This window comes from Phytophthora parasitica, assembly GCF_000247585.1.
Source record: "Phytophthora parasitica INRA-310 unplaced genomic scaffold supercont2.6, whole genome shotgun sequence".
Taxonomy (NCBI): Eukaryota; Oomycota; class Peronosporomycetes; order Peronosporales; family Peronosporaceae; genus Phytophthora; species Phytophthora nicotianae.
In genome coordinates, this window is record NW_008648992.1 from 1,962,886 (window position 1) to 1,986,224 (window position 23,339).

A 23,339-nucleotide genomic window follows, 5' to 3' on the forward strand; every position below is an offset into this window, starting at 1 on the left:
TTTGGATTTGACATGGTTGTTGTATGCATGGGTACCGCACTAAACGCACCGTTTAACCCACTTCGTCTGACAACGTGGCTCGCAAACGTTTGCGCGCCCTCGAAGTTTTATATTTGCTCGTTATAAAATATAGTATACTACTTTTTATTTCGTTAGGTAATTTTTAATATTACCGGAAATATACTACCGGTTGGTAAAAGAGCAACACAATAACGTCAGGTTTGTCTAGAGCATTTACCTCTTTTGATGATTGATGAAGCGCAATGCCAGCAGACTAAAGACGCGATACGCCGCAATGAAAACGAACACGTAGCCGAAGTTACTCCAGATCTCCGAATGTTTGTATCCGAAATTGGACTCCACATATTCCTTCACTGTCGTGTGGCCGACCGAACTGGGGGCGTCCGTCAACTCGTGGCAAGCCAATAGACCACTTCCGCCTTCGTATTCGTCGGTCTCATTATTCCACGTCGGAAGCTCAGGACAATCGGTAAATACGAGCGAGTTCATTAATCCCATTGCGTACTTCTGCGGTGTGATCAAGTACAACCAATGGTATCCGCGGGGAATGTTGGCGGCCGGAGGGTTAAAACCCGCGAAAACGAGGCAGATGGCGTTGTACAGGACGCCCATGATGGCTGCCACCTCCACCGTAGGCAGTGCGTAAATGAAGAAATGGCCCAAATATGTCTGCATGAGCACAAATAATGATATCGTGATCCAGTACATGAAGCCTGATCCCACATTCGTGAATCCAACAGAAGAGTAATAAATGATCGTGAATATCGCGCCGCTGAAAAAGATGTATGGAATTTCCGCCACTGTCGAGCCCACGAAATACCACAAGCAGTTGTAGGTCTGTGAAGCGCGTTCCCGATAATATGCACCCCGCTCTGCGAACGAAATTGGAAGAGTGCCCGTGAACGAGATGACACCGTTGAACATGGTTGTCATGTACACCATGGCAACACCAGCGTTGATTTCTTGGTACGACTGGTACGATTTACCGGAGTAAACGATACCGAACAAGATCGACAGACCAAGCGAAATGGCGAACCGCGTGATGTTGTACGTCGGTGTGCGCCAGTAGCGATCGTTGAACCGCTTCACCAAGAAGAGCATTTGAGTCATGGAGCTTGCAGCACGCTTCTTCTGGAATGTCATTTCCGGGAGATCGGGACTGGGGCGAGTCAAACCAGGTCGATCGAGTTGAGCGTCCAAAATCCGCTTCTCCTCACTCTCCTTGAAGCACTTCACAAAGTCCGTAGAGTTCTTGGAGCTACTGCTTACACCAGCACCGATCACCTCCAACATCCATGACGCAGGGTTCTGATCCTTCGGACATGGCGGCGTGCCAGGAATGGCCTCCAGATAGTCCACCAACTTGTGGCACCGCTCTCCTAGTTCACCAACAAACACCGATTCACCACCACGTTTCAACAGCAACAAGTGGTCGAACAGGAAGAACACATCGGAAGAAGGCTGGTGGATCGTACACACAATGGTTCGTCCACTGTCGGCCACTTTGCGAACGCCGTCCATGATCAACTTGGCAGAGTGAGCATCCAACCCGCTGGTCGGTCCATCCAGGAACAAAATACTCGGCTGCGCTGCGAGTTCCACGCCAATCGTCAAGCGCTTCATCTGTTCCTGTGAACATCCACGCACAATCTTGTCTGCGATCTCGTGCATATCCAGCAAGTCGAGACACTCGTTAACCGTATCATATTTCTTGCTGTCAGGGATCTCACTGTCCTGTCGGAGGAAGGCACTGAACATAAGTGATTCACGAATGGTTGACGCGTCCGAGTGGATGTCCATTTGCTCACAGTACCCGGTGCAGCGTCGAATAGCTAAATCGTTCGCTTCATACCCATTCAGCAGAATCTTGCCTGTAATCTTACCACCGGTCTTCCTCCCTGCAATCACGTCCATCAACGTCGTCTTGCCAGCACCAGAAGACCCCATCAGTGCTGTGAGTGAACCAGGTTCTGCAAAGCCACTGACACCCTTGAGTAGTTCGAGAGACTCTTTCGGGTTGCCAGGTTTCGGAACGAAATAGTGCAAGTCCTGGAAGGCGATCGTCACGGGAGTGAACACTTTCTCACGTCTAGGCACATCCAGCACAACCTCACCCATTGGAGACCCAGAACCAGACATAGTCCCCGAGTGCTTGGGAGTCGTTGCCAAAACGTAGCTGTCCGTTGAATCCGTCTCATTATCGTTAGCTTCGTGCTTGGGCTTAAGAGAGATAGTAGTCGGGCCATCGTATCGCTTGTACTCCAGTACGAATGCTCCCAGTCCCATGAAAAACGCGTATATGCAGCACAAGTAGATAATGTCAATCCACACCCAACTGTGACCGGATGGCACCGCGTACTGTTTCAAAAGATACTCGCCCATTTTCATGTTATATTCGGAGCAATAGTCCACACCGTCATATACGCACACATCAAACTTCGCGGCTCGATACTGGTTCACACACAATCCTCGCAAAGTCCACGAATCGGGCACAAACCAGTAGACCCAGATCAACCAGTCTGGAATCACGTTCTTGGCCATGACAAACCCACCAAAGAGATTGAAGAAAGATCGAAAGGGTGAACGTCGACATGGGCTTAGCGACATTGAAACTTGGACAGATAGCAGTCAAGCAGAAGAACCACGACGCATACACGAGGTTGGTTTGGACCAGGAATATCAAGAAGATGATGAAATGTCCTGCATGACGGACAAGGCCAGTCATCCAATACACCAATGAACCAAAAGATGAGTGCTTCTGCAATAGCCTGCGGGATTAGCGCCAAGGAGTTTGCGATTGCAAACGACGCTGCACGGTAAAAATTGGCGGAGCGCTGCTTGTAGAAAACCTCCCGAGCGGCGTCGATGGTCGGGACCTGTGCAGTCTGACCCAAACTCATGAACATTGCTGCCTGGAACAGAACCCCGATTATCATCTGGACATCCGTCGGGTCTGTTTGGTAGAATACGCTACCGTAGATTAATCCCATGGCCACAGTCATCAACGCCCGAGATTTGATGAAGGACTTGTTCCGACTGGTAAGCTTCCACTGTCGCTTAGTCACTGCCTTCGTGCTCTCCCAGAAGCCCTGACGAAATTCTGGCATCCGGTCCATATGCTCTTCGACGTCTTTTAAGAGATTGGGGTCACACGGAGCCTCAATATCTCGAACCAATTTATCGTACAGAGGTGATTGACGCCAGTGCTCGGAGAACTCATTGGCAAGGCGAGGGTGTCTCGACATTCCAGGAGGAAGCCCTACTTGGTATTTCAGCTGCATCTTCGTCCCAAGATCCAACAAAAAATCGGCAGCATCGCGACGAGGAGGACATTTGAAGCCTAGCGTTTCAAAATACGGTACTGCTTGGTCGCGAGGGCCATGGTAGATGATTTCACCATGGTTCAGTACCATCACGTCGTCAAATAGGTCGAATACTTCCGGCGCTGGCTGAAGCAATGCAATGACGATCGTTTTGTGAAGGTTTTTGGCGATACTGCGCTGCGTCGTGATGATGTCGAAGGTCGCGGCACTGTCCAAACCAGTACTAATTTCGTCCATGAGCGTCATGTATTTCATACCAAACTCCATTTCTCCTGTGGTCACGCGCTTACGCTCTCCACCAGATACACCGCGAAGCATGTTGCTGCCGATGATGGTATCTCGACAGATCTGCAATCCAAGCTGTTCGATGACCAAATCTGGGAAGTTTTCGAAGTATTTGCGAGCGGTCTCCAAAGCCTCTGCATTCTGCTCTGGAGCGCCGTGACTCAGCATCTCCTCCGTGTGCTTCGACATGCCACCGCCACAGACTGCATACGCAAACTCTAGTGTCTCTTGTACCGTAAGAGTAGGGAAATGCTTGTCGAACTGCGTCACGTAGGCTGAGTACTGCGGTAATACCTTGCCGATCTCGTCTCGTGGCACACCATTGTACGTCACATTGCCCTCAATCTTGACGTTGCCACTCTTAGGGAATTGACCAGCGAGTACACGCATCAAAGATGTCTTGCCTGACCCTGGTTGGCCCAGCAACAGTGTAATAGTACCCGGCTTGAATACCCCGCTTGCATTCTTGATGATCTCTTTGTGCACCACGCGCTTGTTCCACGCGAACTTGGCCAGGCTGCGCTTGATAGTGTTGAACACTGTCGGCAGCTCCGATTTTGCCGTGATTTCACCGGTTACTGCCACGTTGGCCGTGACACTCAGGTTGTGGTAGCGCACCTCCATCTGCGGTATCTTGCGGTCCATTGCAGCCTCGAACTTCTCGGCCACGTAGAGATGCAGAGCATCCGGACCATTGGCCATCATGGTCTTGCCCGACGTCAGATCAACTGGACCCATCATCACTGTAGATTCGTCCTCAACCACTAGTTGGATGTAGTCGGCAGCTACGAATATCAGAGGAGTTGTTGTAACTTGTAGCTCACGCAGCAGATTGTACAATGACCTTCCTGCCCGTGGATGCAGACACTTACAGCTGGGCTCGCAATCAACGATCAAAAGATACATGGACGGGTCACTTCGATTTTTGACCAATCGATATTAAGTAGTTTAAAATGGGGGAGTCATCACATCTGCATAAAACGTGCATATGATGCCTGTATTTCGAGAAACACGATCAAAAAAAAAAAAGCTGAGGTGGGGCATATTTTCGCACCACCAGCACCGGCTAAAGCAATTTATTTACTGCAGCTCGTTAGCAACTTGGCTTCCATACGGAGGCGGCGACAGCACTGTCTTAATGCGCTTCCCTTGATGGCGGATGCGAAAGAAACGGTTGTAGAGAGCACGTTCATCAGCGCACCTCCGATGCGATGAACTCGATGTCGCAACTGTGGGCTCTTGGATGGTCGTCACTATTGTGAATGAGGATGAACACAAGGGGGCAAAGGGATATAACCTCGTGTTGAACGTTTGAACGTTAAAGTAGGCCACATCACTGGGAGTAACAACCCGAACAGAACGACTGCCGGTCCTGGGTCTAAAACAAGGAGAGAAGCTGCTCGTTACAGAAAACTACGTAGTACATCCGACAAAATACCAGATACTATGGCATCTTTTGTATTTTGTTTTTTTTGCTCTCTCAAGTGACAAATGAAAAAAAAAGAATTTATTTGTTACCAAGACAAAACGAAATCCATGTAGCATCTTCCCGCCTACCTCTGCGTGTGGTTGATGTACCGCAGTGACAACACAGCGAGGACGCGGAATATGCCCAGCACCACAAACACATAGCCAAAGTTGGCCCAGATGTCGTCGTACTTGTACTTGAACACCGACTCAACGTATCCCTTCACCGTAATGTGGTCGATCGTCACTGGTAAATCAGTCACAGGCTGACAACCAATGTTCGAGCCCACATTCTCATAAGCACCCAGCGTTTCATTCCAAGTCGGTTCGTCCGGGCAATCACAGAACACTAGAGCCATAAGGATAGCAAGTGAGAATCGCTGCGGTGTGATCGTGTACAGCCACTTGTAGCCACTCGGAATGGCCGACGACGGAGGGTTGAAGCCGGCGAACAGCAAGAAGATCGAGTTGATGAGTACACCGACAATTGCTGATACTTCAATACTTGGGAAAGCATAGATCAGTACTTGTGCGAGGTACGCTTGTGTCAAGACGAAGAAAGACAGATTGATCCAATACAGCACTCCTGACGCGAAGGACTGGAAGCCCACCATCGGATAGAAGATCACCGTGAAGAGCAGGCAAGCGAAGAACACGTACGGGATCTCCACTACAGTCGAAGCCACAAAGTACCACAACGAGTTGTACGTCTGAGAAGCGCGTTCGCGATAGAATGCAGCACGGTCCAGAGCAGTAATGGGTAAAGCACCTGTAAACGTTGCAATACCCATGAAAAGTGCCGTCATAAACACCATACCCACTCCACCATTGATGCCTTGATACGACACAAACTCCGAGTTGATGTACGTCAAACCCGATACGAGAGCGAGTCCCAGAGCAATCACGAAACGAGTCAAATTGTACGTCGGAGTCCGCCAGTACATGACCACAAAGCGCTGGATCAAGAACCACATTTGGGTGAACGGGCCAGCAGCACGTTTCTTCTTAAACACCATCTCCGGAAGCTCCGGTGTAGGTCGGGTCAAGCCCGGTTTCTCAAGGTATTCCATCAAGTATTGAGCCTCCTTACTCTCCTTGAAATGCTGAACAAAGTCTGTCACATCGGTGGGTTGGTGACCCACGCCAGCGCCAATCACCTCCAACATCCACGTCGCAGGGTTCTGCTTGTCTGGGAGAGCAGGCACGCCCTCAATAGCCTCCAGATAATCCACAAGATTTTGGCATTCCTGGCCCAATTCACCAACAAACACCGACTCACCACCACGTTTCAATAACAGCAAATGATCGAACAGGAAGAACACATCGGAAGAAGGCTGGTGGATCGTACACACAATGGTTCGTCCACTGTCGGCCACTTTGCGAACACCGTCCATGATCAACTTGGCAGAGTGAGCATCCAACCCGCTGGTCGGTTCATCCAGGAACAAAATACTCGGCTGAGCTACCAGCTCCACACCAATTGTCAAGCGCTTCATCTGTTCCTGTGAACTACCACGAACGATCTGGTCCGCGATGTCGTGCATGTCCAACAAGTCCAAACACTCACTCACCGAGTCGTACTTCTTAGCTGATGATACCGTACTGTCTTGGCGAAGGAAAGCACTGAACGTCAGCGCCTCGCGAATTGTAGAGCCTTCAGAGTGAATATCCATCTGCTCGCAGTACCCGGTACAACGACGAATGGCCAGGTCACTGGCTTCGTATCCGTTCAAATAAATCTTCCCTTCAATTTTCCCGCCAGTTTTACGACCAGCAATGACATCCATCAGCGTCGTCTTGCCTGCTCCAGAAGAGCCCATCAACGCCGTCAATGAGCCTGGTTCGGCGTATCCGTTGATGCCTTTCAACAACTGTAAACTCTCCTTGCGATCATGTGGCGATGGTACGGTATACCACAGATCCTTCCACGCAATCGTGCAAGGCACAAAGTGCTTCTCACGTCTCGGTACATTCACCACAACTTCGCCAGAGTCAACTCCTTCCGAATGAGTCTTAGCTGATGAGTTCTTGGGGGTTTGAGCCAATACGTAGTCACCTCCTCGTTTCTCCATCTCCTCCTCATCAGCAACAGTTTTCGGTAACAACTGGATGTTCTCCGGAGCTTCGTATCGATGGTATTCGAGGACATAGCAGCCCAATACCATGAAGAAGATATACGCCACGATCATGAATAAAATACCAGTCCAAATCCAGAATTTTCCCGATGGAACACCATACTGCGACAAATAGTACTCGCCCATATTCATGCCATAATCGGAGCAGTAGTTAATGTCGCCGTATTGACACACATCGTAGGCGCTTGAACGGTATTCATTCACTGATAATCCACGCAGACACCACGCGATGGGGTTGATCCAGTACACCCATATAAACCACCCAGGCGTTTGATCTTTGGTGATCACGAACCCAGCGAACAGAATAAAAAACACAATCGAGAACGTCGACATGGGTTTGGCGATATCCAAGTTCGGTGACATGGCCGACAAGCAGAAGAACCACGATGCGAACACCAAATTTGTCAATAACAGCAAGATCAGGTAAATGATGTAGGCAGAAGCAGTAGAAGCGAAGCCACACATCCAGTATACCAACGTAGCAAACACCAGAATCTCCCCAAGTGCTTGAGGAACCAACGCGATCGAGTTGGCGATGACCCACGCAGACGTTCGGTAGAAGTTTGCACCGCGTTGTTTGTAGAAAATGGCTCGAGCTTCCATGTACGTCGGAATCTGCGACGCCTGACCCAGTGATAGGAACAAGGTGGCTTGGAAAATCACCCCCAGCATCACCTGGACATTCGTCGGATCCACGTTGTAGAATGTACTACCGTAGATGAGCCCCATGACCACAACCATGAACGTTCGTACCCGGATGAACGCTGCGTTTCGCACGATGATGATCAATTGACGCCTCATCAACGTCCGGATGTTCTCCCATAGAGTCTGACGGAACTCCGGCATTGGATCCATGTTATCACCTACACGTTCTACGATCTCCTTGTCGATCGGTGACGCCAATTCCTCCATAATATCCGAGTATAGCGAGGATTCACGGAACATCTTAGCGAATTCACTAGCAAGACGAGGATGCTTTGCCATTCCAGGAGGGAGAGCAGCCTGGTACTTGTACTGCTGGTTCGTGCCCAGATCCAATAAGTAGTCGGCCACATCGCGGCCGTGAGGACACTTAAAGCCCAGCGACTCAAAGTACGGGATCACCGTGTGACGAGGACCGTTGTACATCATCTCGCCGTCGTTCAGGATAAGAATATTGTCGAACAACTCAAACACTTCAGGAGCAGGTTGCAGCAACGCGATCACGATCGTCCGGTGGAGGTTCTTGGCGATACTACGCTGCGTCTTGATGATATCGTACGTGGCTGCACTATCCAGACCCGTACTGATCTCATCCATGAGCGTCATATATTTATGACCGAACTGCATTTCACCAGTCGTGACGCGCTTACGCTCACCACCAGACACACCTCGATGCATCGCATTGCCGATCGCCGTGTCCTGACAGATCTGCAGTCCCAATTGCTCGATGATCACGTCAGGCAACTTGGAGAAGACAGCCTTTGCAGCAGCCAAAGCACGCTCGTTAGCCTCGGGGGTACCACGAGATAGCATTTCCTCGCCACGCTTGGATAACCCTCCTCCGCAGAAAGCGTAGGCGAACTCCAGCGTCTCACGAACAGTGAGTGTGTGGAAGTGACGGTCGTACTGCGTCACGTATGCCACGAACTGTGGCAAACGCTTGGCTATCTCCTTTTGTAGTAATCCGTTGTACGTCATCTCGCCTTCCACAGTAATATTTTTCTTTACCGGAAACTGTCCGCTTAAGATTCGCATCAGCGAAGTTTTGCCCGATCCAGGCTGACCAAGTAGTAACGTGATCGTACCGGGTTTGAGCACACCGCTGATGTTCTTGATGACTTCCTTGCGCACCACCTTCTTCTTGATCGGGTTGAGGTTAGCTAGTGCTCGAGCCACCACGTTGTAGAGTGTGGGTAGCTCCGACTCGGCCGTCACCTCGCGGGTCACAGTGACGTCGGCGGAAATGGACACGTTATTGAAACGTACCTCCATTTGAGGCAGGACACCGCCAGTGGCAGCCTTGAAGGTCTCGGCCATGAAATTGTGCAGAGCCTCGGGGCCCTGCGCCATCATGGTTTCGCCCCAGTGCACACTAGCTGGTGTGGCCGGAGTCGATGACTCCGACATTATCTCCGTCACGATAGAGACTGGGCAGCTTGAGCGGCAGAAGCCCAATTCTGAAGTGAGGCTCTCACTCAGACTCTACATGTAGCGGTCATCGTTGGCTTGCACTCCAGCACATTCCCACGACTCGGGCTGGTCATTAGTGGTGAGTGTACAAGTTGAAGTGTCGATAGTAATGTCACACTACTACTGTAGTCGTTCTTGATTTAATAGTACTATGCTAGTATAATTCTACTATTATACTACTTCAAATCACGGTATGAATTTTACTTAACTATGATATAGCATTTCATTGTTTTCCCAGGTGACGTACTCTGCTCCATCTCTGAAACCAATCGCATCCCACAGATGTAGTCATCTGAAACAATAAGGTTCACCAATCTCATTGCGCGTTGGGGCAGCATTTCATCTAAAGCTTTATCACCGCATTATTGAACAATAGTAGTTTCAAGCTTTCTTTAGTCGCTAATTTCTTATCATAATAAAACGGGATTGCTATTTTGTAGTACTTCTGCAAAACTATGTCACTACTATAATTCTATGATTGCGCGCACGGAAGCGATGATTGCTCGCAACGATAACGGCCCATGTCTATGAAATCTTAACCCGATTATGGCCATCTTTCATTGATAGAAGAAGTTCGAGCATCAAACCTACAGTCTCAACTCGACCGAGTTAGCGCAAATCCGGTGGTGTTGAAGACAATCAAGATCGCGTTCGCTTTGTTGAGCTGTTATCGCGCAGTGGCGACTATCTCAATGCGCATTAACGGAGGCAATGTAGGGCAACCGTGGAGCATCATCATTGAGACATGGTGCAACTTAAGTCGCCCTACATTATGAACCACGGCTTAAGGCGCACAGCATCTCAATCATGATGCTCCACTCAAACGTGATCCCACTCTCGGTTTCCTTTCTATCCTCAGAGGATACCTCTAACTCCTTGCAGCAACTCTCCAATTGTGTATTGGGTTGGTGGTAAGGACGCAAGGTATAAGCCGAGTTTGACATTGCCGGTGGTACCTGATGTCCATTGTTTTTGACATTGTTTTAGTTGGGGAAGATAGAGCAAATCTTGTCATGGGAAGAGAAGACTAAATAAAATACATGTATAGATGCAGCTAGCTAAGCACAAAAACCACAAATATATTATAGATCTGACCTACTCCTGACCTCCACAAATGCATTAATACGTCATGTATTATTCGCTTCTTGCTTCTTCCAGAAGTAAGTTACAACCAAGTTTTAAGTGTGTTTATCACGTCCCCCAAATCCGGACTTCTGATTGGATTATAAACGCATTTATCATAGTAAACCAGTAATGATATAATCATGATAAAAATTAGGAAGAGATAGATAAATACGACATTCTAGAAAGTTGCGAGTGGGCAAGTCGATCAAAAGAATATGCTGTGAGTTTTCATACTGGCAACCAATCACTTATCGATATCAGAAGATCAAAGGGGCCTTTGCTCCATTCGTTGTGATATATAGTAGTTGGCTGTATGCAACAGAATCGGCTTGCCACCACCAATTCATAATCTTGTGTGCGAATTCACGCAACATTGGCATCGTCAGTTGTTATTCTTGATTTTTTGCGATGCCATCACCATATGTAATAATGCTTATTTGCATAACTTCGTTGTCAAGACAGTGCCCGCTTCCTCTGTGCCACAACGGCGTTCAGCTCTCTAGCACGTTGATTCGCTTGTTCGATCACATCGTACTGAGCTTGTAGACGTGCATTCTTCAAAAAAAAAAGCATCGATCAATTATCAATTTGAGCTTCAGGTAGCCATGACATGCGGGTGGAACAACGGCATCGAGAGGCTAGTGTTGTGGCAAAGCAGGCAGCAAAAAACAAGCGCGACGTTCTATCGCGGCGCAGACGTCCTCTAGTGGTATAGTTACCGGTAGAACTGCGTTCTCCTCCAGTCCAGATGCAATAGTATCTGCTGACGATCCGAAGCAGCTCTGCAATACCTGTTGATACTCATTGATCAGATGGTGTGCTAGAGTATCCACCGATTGATCTGCCCTGTGAGCTGTGCAATGTAAGGATACGTCGTTCGAGCATTGCGGGGTCCCCGTACGCCTCGCTAATGGTACAAACAAGTCGTTGAGTTCGTTCTTCTGCTTCCTTACATATCACCACGCGGAAAGGTTTTGGTAGGCCTCCTGTTCTGCGTGGCGATCTGTCAGCATGGCGTGCACCTGCGCGAAGCAGTTAGTTTGAGCTGATACGCTTACCGAGACGCTCGATATCCACCGCATGGTGTTCCGTCTTGACGATAGGTAGGATGGAGTCCATACTGAATGCCCATGATGTTCATGTTACCATGTCGAAGTTTCTATGTTGCTTAAATTATTTAAGTTGCCTAAACCACTTGCAACTTAACCCTTCGTGCAACATCTGCCTTGATGTGCGAAGAATTGACACGGACGTCAGCTAGGAAGCCACTATCACGCCCAGCGTGACGAGAAGGATCGCGGGTATCGTCCTCGCTTATGAGTCTCGTAGAGGGCGGCGTGTGGCTGCTGCACATGTACCTGGAGCTGCTGCTGTTCTTTCCTCGCCTGCTGTGAGTCCCATCCCAGCCCGTTTATGTCTGTTTTTCTGACTGCCACTCAATCACATTGCAGAATCGAGCTCAACTTGGCGTGGAACCCCTTCGTGATCCTCACACGGAGAGCTCTGCAACACCTCCACTCTGCATTCAAGGCCATCACAGAAAATATGACCGATAGCGACGGAATGCGCTGGCTGCAACCTGGAGAACGCGGCGGAGAGCGCATCGCCGTCGTAAGTTACCCACGTTGCGGCAACTCGCTCATGCGTGGCCTGCTAGAGAAGGTCACAGGCGTCTACACAGGCTGTGACACTCGTCCGGACCGCTCCCTTAGCAAAGAATTGCAGCAATACGGCATGAAAGGCGAGGGCGTCGTGGACGAGTCTGTCTGGTTCGTCAAGACGCACTTCCCCGAGCGCGTGGGCTACAAGGAATTCCCCGTCAAGAAGGCGATCTTGGTAGTGCGCAACCCATGGGATGCCATCGATTCGTACTTTAACATGACGCTCACTAATACGCACAACAAGAGTCTACATGAGTCCCAGTACGAGCGCTTTGCGGACCGATGGGACGGCCTGCTCCGCAACGAGATCGACGTCTGGATGAAGTTCCATCGCTACTGGACCACAAAAGTGGACATTCCTATCATTGTTGTCCGCTATGAGGACCTCATGATGCATCGGGAGGAAACATTGCGTCGAGTGTTCTTGTTTTTGACGGATCTGACGACTCTGGAAGGCACGGAGTGGGAACAGCGGATTCACGATGTCATGGCTACTAGTGGTGACAAGGCTGGACCTTATAAGCCTCGCAGCGGCAAAATTGGCGGATCGTTCCGTCATTATTCGGAGGAGCAGTTCCAGTACATTCTCAAGACAGCGAACTTACCGCTGCGTGGATTTGGTTACGACCCGGAGACGCAGAATTTCCCCAAGGAGATCACGCTCCCGAAGCGACAGGTGAAGTCTGGTAAGGAAGGCGCTGAGCTGCTGATCTCGACGGATCCGACGATGGAGATTCGCAAGAAGAACGATTCCTTCGGTCGTGGCTCGACCTACTTCCGACGAGCTCTTACAGAGCCTGTCATCGCAAACGATGGCACAGAACTCAACATGGACGAGGTGCTAGCTGCGAGGGAACGGCTGGCCAAGAAAGAAGAGGATGAAGCGACTAAGAAGCTTGAGGAACTGACTGTGAACGACACTGAACAGAAAGAATAGGAGCGCAATGAATATATTTCGTAAGGCAGCTCTGCTAGCCTACACCTTACAAACTCACGTGGTCGCGATGGGTTTGAGTGCACCTTCGATGCGTCGGATTGTCGTCTGCAGCTTGAGTTTGAACGCTGCGTCCTTGCACTCGATTTCCTGTGAGGCGTGGTCCACCACAGCGTCAATACCGCTCGGTGTTCGTACGTGAATCTTGTTGGTCTCGAAGTCCAAGTCAACATCTCCATACTGATCCTTCAGGAGACGGAACACGATCAACAGGTTCAATGCATCTTGGTCAGCATCTCCTAGCTCCCGCGCTGCCTTCTCAAGATCAGTGTGCGCTTCCTTCTTGTCATCCGATGCAGGATCCTCGTTCCCTTCTTGTTTCTCCACTACGGAGTTCTCTACTTCAGTCTTCACTGTGTCCTTGCCATTCGCTTCGGTCTTCTTGGAGTGGTCATGGGGGCATGCAGCTGTCGGCTGGTTACTCAGCTTGAAGCTAGCTGGACTTGCCTGTGCGTGCATAGCGAGAGCGATCACCGAGTCAGCAATCATATCGGCGGTCGGTGCAGACGTCCATTCCACCACGAGTTTCTCAGTAGCGCCCTTAGCGACAGCACAGCGCGTCACGACCACCTGCTTGCACACCACGACGCGGTTCTCCTTCTCCAAATGTACCACATCCTCGTACATTTGACGGATAAACGTGATTAACACGTCGAACGAGTTGTACTCGAATGGCACGTGCTGCTTCTGCGTAATGGTACCCGAGATGAGCTTCGTGTACGTCGACAGGTCTTCCTTGTCCATCAGATGCGTCTGTGAATCCACCTCCACTAAGAGACCAGAGATCACTGTACCATTCTTAGGCTGATCACTAGCCAAACCTCCGATAGCCTTCGCGATCTTCTCACCTTTAAACTCGAGTACAATCTCTTGCATGTTGGCTGGCGTAGAGATGCTCGGATGGTAGACTTTTGGGTCGTTAAACTTCTTGTTCAGCGCTGATTTCAGACGCATCATCTCGTTCTTCTCACCGTGAACGAGCACAATGTTAGGCGGCGTGAGTTTTTCCACAAATCCACTGGTTCCAACGAAATCTGCGTGTGCCGAGAAGGAAATGTACTCCACCGTGCAGTTCATGGGAATGATACGACCATCCAACGCCGCAATCTCGGTCGGTTCGGATAGAATTTTCTTGGCCAACGTACCTTCGACCACATAACCGGGAATCAAACAAGCATTGCGTTTGTCTGAGCACCAGCGCTCGAAGAGCTGGCGAGAGACGCCGCTCTGCAGCATACCAGGACTGGCCATCACAACGGACGGACCGGAGTCGTCGAAATCATCCATACTCTTGAGGTTTGAGATGTGTTCGAACTGGAACGGGTTCGAGATGGCGATCTGCTTGCGGATACGGTCGTTCATCATGTTGATGTACGTCTGGTACACACGCAGCGCCTTGGCAGCCAACTTGGACGCAAAGTAGATCGGAATGTCCTGTAGATCTGGGTGTGAGCGCCAGTGTTCGTCCAGAATCAACAGCAGCTCCTGTGTACGTCCCAGAGCGAACACTGGGATCAGACAGCGGCCTCCACGACGCACCACCGCCTCCACTTGTCCAGTAAACCGTCCCTCACGCTCCACCACGGACTGGTGTACCTGTACGCCGTATGTGGACTCTACAATGAGCACATCGGGCGAACAGGCTGGTAGTTCAGCTGCCATGAGATGACGATCATTCTCCAGTGAATAATCTCCAGTGTAGAGCACCTTGACGCCGCCAATCTCGATGAGATACATACAGGCACCAAGTACGTGGCCGGCATTGTAGGGCGTGAATTTGATGCCGTTGTGCATCATTTCTTGGTGGAAATCGATGATCTCGACCTTGGAGACACAGTTGTTGAGGTCCTTATCGTCGTAGATCTGATCGTCCACCGAGATGTTGGATACACGCAAGAAGTCTCGTAGCATCATCTGCATGACAGCTTTGGTGGGGTGCGTCATGAATACGCGGCCTTTAAAGTTTGTCTTCTCGGTAAAATGCGGCAATGCGGCCACGTGGTCGATGTGGAAATGCGTGATGAGCAGCAGATCGATCTCCTCGGCCTCCACGCCGTCGAAGAAGGGCAGGCTGCCGTGGCCAGAGTAACCTGGATGCACGCCGCAGTCCAGCATGATGGTCTTGCCCTTAAACTTGAGCACGATGCACGAGCGGCCTACCTCGTTGCCCGCGCCCAGTGGCATGATGCGCATGATGTGGCGCTCATCCGCAGCCTCCTCAGCCAATCTGCGCTTCGACATGAGCGATGGAAGGCGTTGTGCTTTTTTGGACAGTAGAACGAGGGGATCGGGTCGAAATTTGGTCGATAACGGCAGGGATGTCAGTATCGATATATTCGTGTGTAATACATAAATACCAGAATGAAAAAAAACTTTTTTTAAGGGTCTGCAGAAAATTTCAGAAACAGAAAACACTAGAGGTGTCTGCCCACGTCCGAGAAGGAAAAGACTAAGCGAATGCCGCATCAGATTTTCGCAGCGCTTCAGGTGACATTAAAATAGTTGAGCACAGTATACATCATTTCTTGCACAAGGATTTTTGAGCGTTCTAGCTAAGCTCAGAAAGCCTACTAAGTTATGTTCTCACTATTCAGTGCTGGCACAGTAGTCACTAATTGTAGCAGCTGCTGCACGCGACGCTTCCGCTTGGCAACGTTAAGAGTGGCCATTGCGCCGTCGTATGCACTGGTCCACAGCGTCGTGGCCTTGGTAGTAGATGCCGGAGCGGGTGCTGGTCGCAACCAGGTGTTTAGTGCGCCCAAGGCTCCCCCTACAGCCTGTATAAAGCGTAGTGGTCGAGTATAAAAGCTCGCTTTCGCCGTTCGACAAACGCTACGGCAGTGTAGCACCTAAATTATTGTGCGTGTTCAGCTCGCTATCCACAATTTATCGCGTTCATTCGAAATAGATGAAAAGTGCTGCTGACTAACGCGACCTTTGATCCTAACTTAGGATTCCTGTAGACTAAGGTCAGTAGTGGGACGAAGAAAGCTTCACTTTTTGCAGCTTGCAAAATGGTTTCCAAATCGTCAGCGGGCTGCCTTCATCGACAGCCTCGCGTGCGTTTCCGCATAAACGTCAGTCTATTGACTCAGAAAAAACGCAGATTCATTTCTCGGTTACATATCGGCTACAAGTCGTGCGGCTTTTCAGGATCCACCAGAGCATAATAATTTTTAGAGGTCAATTTTGCACATCCAACGTCAATTTTCTTCATGATTTTTTACAGTTATTCATTCTCACAATCTTGAAGTGCTGACTGCAACAAGAAACCTTTCCAACCCAAGAGAAAGCGGGCAAAAGGGAAACTTCATGGAGCCCCAACCACCAGGGCGCCGCAAGCGCGCACTGGAAGATGATGACCGTCGCTCGCCGCGCGGGTTGTCCGAGAGCGAGAACATCAGTCCGCGGCTACTGGACGTGCAGGTGGGGCTGTCTACGTCGGTAGGGGGGCATGTGGGTATTGCAGGAGCTGGAGCAGAGCGCGGGCGCGTCACTGGCGCCGTTAAGAGCCGTCGGTTGAGTGAGGACGTGGTCGCATCGTCAGCTCAGCTCGTGGCTGCTCTGTCAGGCCCCGTGTCGCCCACACTGCCGTTTGTGGGTGCTCCGTTCGAAATGAAGACGACAGGCGGGCTGGGCAGGCCCATATTCACGTTAGGCCAAGCCAGACCCACAATTCCAGCGCCACTAGGGACATCAGGACATGCACCCGAGCAGAAGACGAGTCCATCTGCTAGAATACTGGAAGGAGGCATTACAGGGTCGGGAATTTCGCCTCTAGGCAGTCAGGTCCTTATACAGGAACAGAAGAGTCCAGTACTACAGGGTAATCCAGGAATTATTGGAGAAAAACCACGCGCAGATCGAGGATTGCCGACGGTAATACGGAGATCTCTTCCTATTTAACACATTACGCAGGTACTAACTGTCTACTGATGCAGATATCCCATTTGATAGGAACAGGAGCTCAGGAGAGCAACAAAACCCCAGCGTTTGGATCGCTAAACACTCCATATCGAGTACCCTCGGCCACGTCCACTACTGTAAGCTTGAAAATTACTTACGATAGTATGTAGTTTACACTAACGTTCTCGATTCTTGCCCCAGGCACCTTCATCCAAGCAGGTTACTAAGAGACAGCCGTTCCCATTAAGCCAACGCCGCAACCTTGAGCCAGTTAAAGGGGTCAGAACCCCCCTATTGGACTCAGGTATACGCAGCAGTGGGAACGCCCCGGTACTATCATTTGACGCAGACGACGTCTCTAGCGACGAAGAGCTCATAGGCATCCCAGGCCCAGACATTCCTGATCCAGATATCTCCTTCTCCCAGGATAAGCTTGGGGATCTTTCCGTCACGGAAAACAATCTGGAAGAGTCCGTCGTCTTAACTCTCTGCGATGGACTAGCCAATAGCCTCACAAAAGTCGAACGGGATCGAATGGAGCTGCTCAATCTGTACACGATAGCGCTAGCTCAGCAGCCGAGCCCAATTGTGCTGGGACGAGATCAGTTTCAGGATGTGTTTGGCGATAATATTCGAGGCGGGATGCTCTCACACTTGAGTCGTCGCCACTGTTTGATTCACGTTGAGAACTTGTCGTCGCAAGATGATAATGATAAAATGGGCGTTAAAGCGCGCGTCGAAGATACGAGCACCAACGGAATCAGGATAAATGGAGTACAGCTTAAAAATGGCCAGTCGCACGAATTGGAGTTGGAAGATATAGTCACACTGCTGCGGATTCGACGAGGAGAGGTGCGTTTTGTATCTAAAATTGCTCTGTGGTTGCACTAACCTTTAGATCCTTCCAACAGGAGGACGTCTCGCTGGAATACAAGCTGGTTCGGTCGGATCCACAGCCGGAGAAGAGCGATAGAAGGAGGAGAAAGAGTAGGCACGATGGGCGGTTCGTCAGACCCAGCGATAAATTCTCTACCGAGCTGAGCAATCGCCATGGACTATCTCCAGTACAGGAATCGGACGTTGCGGCTCCGGCTACAGCACCAACGCGAACTATTGTACATGAGATGCGTCATGAGATACCAACAGGACCGTTTACTCCAACAGAGGCTCCTCACTTATCGACGAAGAGGGAAGAGACGAACAAAGCGAAACCAGTTCAGCAAGTTCCGATCTTGGCGCGGAGAGTTAAATGCGTACGTTTAAATCGGTACGTTTGGTTGGTACGGGGAACTTATCAGTTTGTTGATGGTCTGCAGACAGTTCTATTCGCTGATCAAAGCACACAGGATTTCTCAGAGACAAGTCAGCCTCTTGAGGTGTGTCAGCTTTGCAGATTTGTTTTGTATTTACAGCGGTATTCACTTTGGAATGTGCCATCAGGAAGCGAACTTCGATTATCGTGAAGAATTATCGGAAATTCTGTCGGCGTTTGGCTCGATCCGCTCATTTGATGTAAGGATCTTTTGGAAAGCTGATGTATATTGCAACGAGCCGATCTGACAAGTACTTGCTGCATAGGCATCGTCGTATCACTGTGCGACCGTTCAGTCGATGGAAGATGCTCTAAACGACGACAGCGATGTGGTATTTTATACCGGTGGAGGAGACGAGGATCACTTGGTTGTTGAAGCTCCAAACGGTTTGTCAGCTCGTCTTGAAAAGGACGACATACGTCAACTCTTCTCCGACGGTAAAGAGCCACCGTTGAATGATTTCGTTCTGTGCTGTGCTTACTGACTTAACCGTGTTGAAATAGCAAGTCACAACATGCCAAAGCTGATCGTTGTCATCGCACCTTCACTTGAGCCAGGTAAGGATAATTGTGTAACGATTTATTGTTGAGTAAATTACTTACAAGTTCAGTTGTTGCGTAGCTTATCTGCTGGCAGAATGTGGAGCTCCTCATGTCTGCTTTCTGAGCTCTACCAGCAAGCACTCATTGCGGGTTACTGCCTTCATTCGGTAACGTCTATTGACCTTTTTTCCCCGCTCGGTTGCTTGTTTCATGACACGGAATGTACTGTGAAACAGAGCACTATTTGCTGGTCTACTGAAAGGGTTTTCAATCGAGAAAAGCTACACGTTGGCAGAATTCGTGGCTCTGAACGACTTGTTGCCAATTGTAAGACCAGCTGATCAGATCTGTAAAATGCTACCAAGTTCAAAGGTGCACAATATCCAGGTTGGGGCTCCTATTACAGAAGCAGTGGCGCCTGATAGAAACGTGATCGCCCTGCTCAACGCGCTATTTATCCCCGTTCTGGCAACGCATTTCCTCGGACGGGATACCCAAGTCCGAAAGGTATTGCTTGTTTGGCATCTCTACTTTGAAATATTCAAGCGCAATAACTAAACACCATCGCCTGGTGACCAGGTCAAGGCAGTGTTGGCACAGAAGGTTCGAGTTTGCAACGTGTACGGCCCGCGAGGAGTCGGAAAGTCGTCAATTGCCATTCATGTTGCGAAAATGTCGTACCGCACGAGAGGATACCGAAATGGAGTTCACTATTTTGCTGTAGACAAGTTGGTGGAACACATTCAAAACAGGATAAACCCGGAGGACACCCAAGGCGATGGATGTTCGCAATCAAGTAATCAGCGCGAAGACCCCTTGGCAAAATTTATCGAGGGGGTCGAAACTCTACTGCGCTCACTTCCAGAGTACGTTCTTCCACAGCAAAATGAGTCAACTGAAGTTGCTAACGACGGTGTTGTAGGACGGATCCTGCAAATTACCCAACCACACTTCTGGTCTTAGACGGTTGTGATGTCGTTCTTCCAGCATTGGAAGTGTTCGTGTTGAACATCATTCGGTCTTTTACCAGTGTTCAGGTATTCTTTGACGAGCCTTACGTGTATTTGTCGTCATCTAATATTTCATGCACAGATCCTGCTGACATCTACCGAAAAGTTACGGCTTGACTCCGATGAAGATGAAGCCATACCTGAAGAAGCCATTCACGTCGAGGAGCTGGGGAAATCGGACAGTGCCAAGCTATTTTTCAAGCTAGCACGAGGACATTTGACTTCAAGACAATTCCGACAGCGTACGTTCAATCTTTTATCCTGATGGCCCGTTGAAAAACTAATAGTGTTCTACCCCAGTTTTTCCTGACAGTAGCATCGAAGCAATCTCCAACGACGAGCGCTTGTTGGGTACCAAAGGCAACCCCTTTCGGATCTCTCGACTCGTGTACGAACTTGAGTCGCAAATGGCCATTAGCAACTGAAAGACTACGCACCACGATTGTATTTTACTTCACAGTTTTATGAAGACACAGATATCCACTCAGCAGCAGTAGCAAGACTGGTGGTAATGTGGTAATTTTTGACCATTACTCGCTGAGTATCGTGTCTCTCTTCACCTGTCTTCTGTATCAGCTACGCTTCAATTACATCTGCCTGGAAATGTCGAAGCAGCACACCAATATGCACAAGAACTCTTCCAGTGGAGATTGTTCGCAGTCGACATCTCTCTGACCATGCTGCATTGAACAGAACGTCATCACTCCTTAACTCTGGAGTGCGTCCAAGCAGCTGTACATCCAGCTCTTCCATCGTAGTACCAAGTGGACGCCACAGTGAAACCCAGAGCTTGTGCTGACCAGCAGCGAAAGGCACTGGCACGAAGCCGTACCCGACCACATGCAACTTCATGCTTGAGTCTGCTCTCCACACTTGGAAGAGCCGTTTTGGGCCATCCCTGGAAGGCTGAAGTCGCGAAGTGCAAGTCAATCGGGTGAGACCACACAGCCACGTCTGGATCGGAAGTCCACGGAGCTGTCGACGGATAGTCAAGTTGCGTTTGGCCGGACTGATCTCCAGCGACGAGACTCCAGCGACTGCCATACTCGACGCGCCACTTGCACGTCAAGCCCCCATAAACTCCGAATCCGTGGCCACTGACGATCTCACCGATCAAATGAACTTCAGGTTGGTACACAGGAGGTACCTCGAGATGTTCTCGTCGTTGTTGAAGGCGGTACGTGTTGTATGGAGACTCTGGAAGCGGCAGCGTGTCGTCCGATTCCGGTTTGTGTCGACGCAGTGGGGACAGACCATTTGTCTGGTTTTCCTGTTCACTGTCGCTGGAATAGTCGACTGGTTGACGTTTATCGCGTTTATCTTTCTTACGAACACGAGGAGAAGGGGAACTCTGTCGACCGTTGTTGTCAGTAGGGTCTGTCTCATTTAGTTCTTTTTGGTTGTTTGATGGTTTGGAAGTGTTGTGATGCTTCATGTCGGGGATTTTCCAGCGAGTTTTGCGCTTTGGCGACTCGGTTGCATCAGGTTTCGATGGGGTAAGTGGAACTTTGTCCAAATCCGTACTGCGTTCGAGAGCTTCGTCATGAGCTTTTGCGTCTTGTTTGTTGTCCACGAGCTTGGATTTCTTTTCAGGCTTGGGGAGCTTCATCAACCTACAGCAACATACAGAACGTATTTATTGGTCAATAGCTTTGTTGCTTGTAGCGCAGCGTGGAACACACTTTTTCTTCGGAGACATCTTGGTTGGAGACTTGTCATTGTCCGAGTCGAAAAACGATTTATGTCTGAACTTCTGTCCTATCGATTTCCGGGGCGATGGAGATTTTGCTTCAGTATCAACATCTGCGCCGCCAGCCTTGGCTTCGTCGTTAGGAACTTGTCCTGGTGCTTCGAGTAAAGCTGCGTTCGGCTTCTTGGCTTTGTCCTTCTTCTCCTTGGGAGGTTTTGGCTCCTTGGGGGGTTTCTTCTCTTTCTTTTTCTTCTCGGGAGACTTCACTGTCGACTCTGCAGCATCAGGAACATCGAAACTAACACGAAGTGCTCATTTACCTGAACACGTATCATCTAACTAGCATCACAACGAACCTCGCAGCACGGCTAGACGCAGCTCGCTTCTTGGGCGACGCAAGCTTCTTCAGCATCTTGAGCGTTAAGAGGCGTCTGTTTATTCTAAATAGACGCCACTTACTTATCTGTAACTTTTGGTTAGCACAACCACTGGGTGTATTTTATGGGGTCTATCATCAGTCTCCAGTCTAACTCCACGATCCTGCCTAGTTCTTCTTGGTGCGCATACGCAGCGCTTTCTTGCGCTTGCGGTGCTTGTGCTTGTTCATTTTCTTCCGTCGCTTCTTGACCACGCTATCCGCCAGGTATCCGTCCATCTGACGCAACAGTGCGTCCATGTCCATGTCGGCGGCGTCACGCAACGGCAGGTTGTCGTGCAGCGAGCTGAGCATGCCAGGCGTGTCCCACAAGTCCTCAGAGCAAGCCAGCGCTCCTTCCTCCTCCTCCTGGAGCTCGCTCTGCAGAGGGAAAGATCCAACCTTCCACAAGAGCGACGGGTCTGCGCGCGGGTACTTGTTCTTCCACAGCGAAGGATCCTCAGGCATGGGAAAGGACGGAGTCTGGAATAGCGAGTCCGGCGCACGCGTCGACATAAAGGCACGACATGCCGTCACCTGCGGAGGACGCAAAGAGCGCTTGGACGCGCCCAAGACACAGCGAGCAGCAGCGCGCAGCCCCGACATGACACTCGCTGGAACTTGGCGCTTTTCTCACTGAAGAAAAGCGATGGGAGGCTGGTAGAGGAGGTTGTCACAACGTATTCTAATTGGATGAAATGGAAAATACCGACATCATCTAAATATAGCGCTATTGAAATGTAGTTAGTGATTGGATGAAAATAGAGCGAACCGTACACTACCCGAATATAGCGCTACCACAGCTCGCTGGCTACTTCAGCTTCAACTATTGGAAGATCGCTATGCAGGGCGAGGTGGTCTTGTCCAGGTGCTTCGCGTGGGCAGATCGCGATGGCAAAGGTGAAGGCTGCAAATATTAAGTTTTAGGCCACACTCGTAGTCGTGGATGAATACAGAAACTCCCCGCTTGTCGATTTTTAGGATTCTTGGCGACGCACGACCTCAAATGTGGCGTGGTGGCAGCTTTGGGCGTCCGGCCGTCCAAAATGAGACGCAGTTGGTGTAAATATTGGGCGGTTGAGTCAACGGACTAAGTGTAAGGATGAAGTTGCTGCTGGCGCAGATGTTCCGAGGTTGTGAGCTTCCTGGTCACGAGCTCCGCATCGATCCGATTAGAATACGCGTGTGCTAACAATGGGTATCCTTCCAAATCGGTTCAAGCTTGAAACAATTCTTACTTCGTATATATTATTAGCCGTTGTAGTAACTGTCCTCTAAAG

The 23,339-nt window shown here is 49.9% G+C and overlaps 8 protein-coding genes across 11 annotated transcripts; 2 read left to right on the plus strand and 6 right to left on the minus strand.

Annotated features, from left to right (window-relative positions):
• Positions 1-234: 234 nt before the first annotated feature.
• Positions 235-2,562, minus strand: PPTG_04317 (hypothetical protein; the record flags this gene model as incomplete). Its single annotated transcript, XM_008898206.1, has 1 exon — positions 235-2,562. One exon carries the CDS (start codon positions 2,560-2,562, stop codon positions 235-237), a length of 2,328 nt encoding a protein of 775 aa, XP_008896454.1.
• Positions 2,563-2,618: 56 nt separating this feature from the next.
• PPTG_04318 (hypothetical protein) lies at positions 2,619-4,370 on the minus strand (the record flags this gene model as incomplete). The annotated part of the gene is made up of 1 exon (XM_008898207.1): positions 2,619-4,370. One exon carries the CDS (start codon positions 4,368-4,370, stop codon positions 2,619-2,621), a length of 1,752 nt encoding a protein of 583 aa, XP_008896455.1.
• Positions 4,371-5,043: 673 nt separating this feature from the next.
• PPTG_04319 (hypothetical protein) lies at positions 5,044-9,457 on the minus strand. Its single transcript, XM_008898208.1, has one exon. It carries the CDS (start codon positions 9,338-9,340, stop codon positions 5,183-5,185), a length of 4,158 nt encoding a protein of 1,385 aa, XP_008896456.1. The 5' UTR covers positions 9,341-9,457; the 3' UTR covers positions 5,044-5,182.
• A 2,279-nt stretch (positions 9,458-11,736) lies between these two features.
• On the plus strand, positions 11,737-13,260 carry PPTG_04320. 2 transcript variants are annotated; one of them, XM_008898209.1, is made up of 2 exons: positions 11,737-11,918; positions 11,980-13,260. In XM_008898209.1, the coding sequence occupies exons 1-2, from the start codon at positions 11,845-11,847 to the stop codon at positions 13,124-13,126; spliced, it is 1,221 nt and encodes a 406-aa protein (XP_008896457.1). In that variant the 5' UTR covers positions 11,737-11,844; the 3' UTR covers positions 13,127-13,260. The 2 variants fall into 2 exon arrangements, with proteins under 2 accessions (XP_008896457.1, XP_008896458.1); XM_008898210.1 differs by having other exon boundaries at positions 11,737-13,260.
• On the minus strand, positions 13,124-15,483 carry PPTG_04321 (hypothetical protein). The gene has a single exon (XM_008898211.1). The coding sequence runs from the start codon at positions 15,422-15,424 to the stop codon at positions 13,181-13,183; it is 2,244 nt and encodes a 747-aa protein (XP_008896459.1). The 5' UTR covers positions 15,425-15,483; the 3' UTR covers positions 13,124-13,180.
• A 948-nt stretch (positions 15,484-16,431) lies between these two features.
• Positions 16,432-21,629, plus strand: PPTG_04322 (hypothetical protein). Of its 3 annotated transcripts, XM_008898214.1 has the most exons (15): positions 16,432-17,062; positions 17,125-17,226; positions 17,291-17,941; positions 18,001-18,342; positions 18,406-18,465; positions 18,530-18,601; positions 18,668-18,839; positions 18,906-18,959; positions 19,024-19,111; positions 19,181-19,271; positions 19,332-19,451; positions 19,524-19,810; positions 19,867-19,981; positions 20,037-20,196; positions 20,255-21,629. In XM_008898214.1, the coding sequence occupies exons 1-15, from the start codon at positions 16,496-16,498 to the stop codon at positions 20,377-20,379; spliced, it is 3,006 nt and encodes a 1,001-aa protein (XP_008896462.1). In that variant the 5' UTR covers positions 16,432-16,495; the 3' UTR covers positions 20,380-21,629. The 3 variants fall into 3 exon arrangements, with proteins under 3 accessions (XP_008896462.1, XP_008896460.1, XP_008896461.1); XM_008898212.1 differs by having other exon boundaries at positions 19,181-19,451; positions 20,255-21,477; XM_008898213.1 differs by having other exon boundaries at positions 19,181-19,451; positions 19,867-20,196; positions 20,255-21,477.
• Positions 20,655-21,563, minus strand: PPTG_04323 (hypothetical protein; the record flags this gene model as incomplete). The annotated part of the gene is made up of 1 exon (XM_008898215.1): positions 20,655-21,563. The coding sequence occupies one exon, from the start codon at positions 21,561-21,563 to the stop codon at positions 20,655-20,657; it is 909 nt and encodes a 302-aa protein (XP_008896463.1).
• A 559-nt stretch (positions 21,630-22,188) lies between the features above and the next one.
• On the minus strand, positions 22,189-22,665 carry PPTG_04324 (hypothetical protein; the record flags this gene model as incomplete). The annotated part of the gene is made up of 1 exon (XM_008898216.1): positions 22,189-22,665. The coding sequence occupies one exon, from the start codon at positions 22,663-22,665 to the stop codon at positions 22,189-22,191; it is 477 nt and encodes a 158-aa protein (XP_008896464.1).
• Between the last annotated feature and the right edge of the window lie 674 nt (positions 22,666-23,339).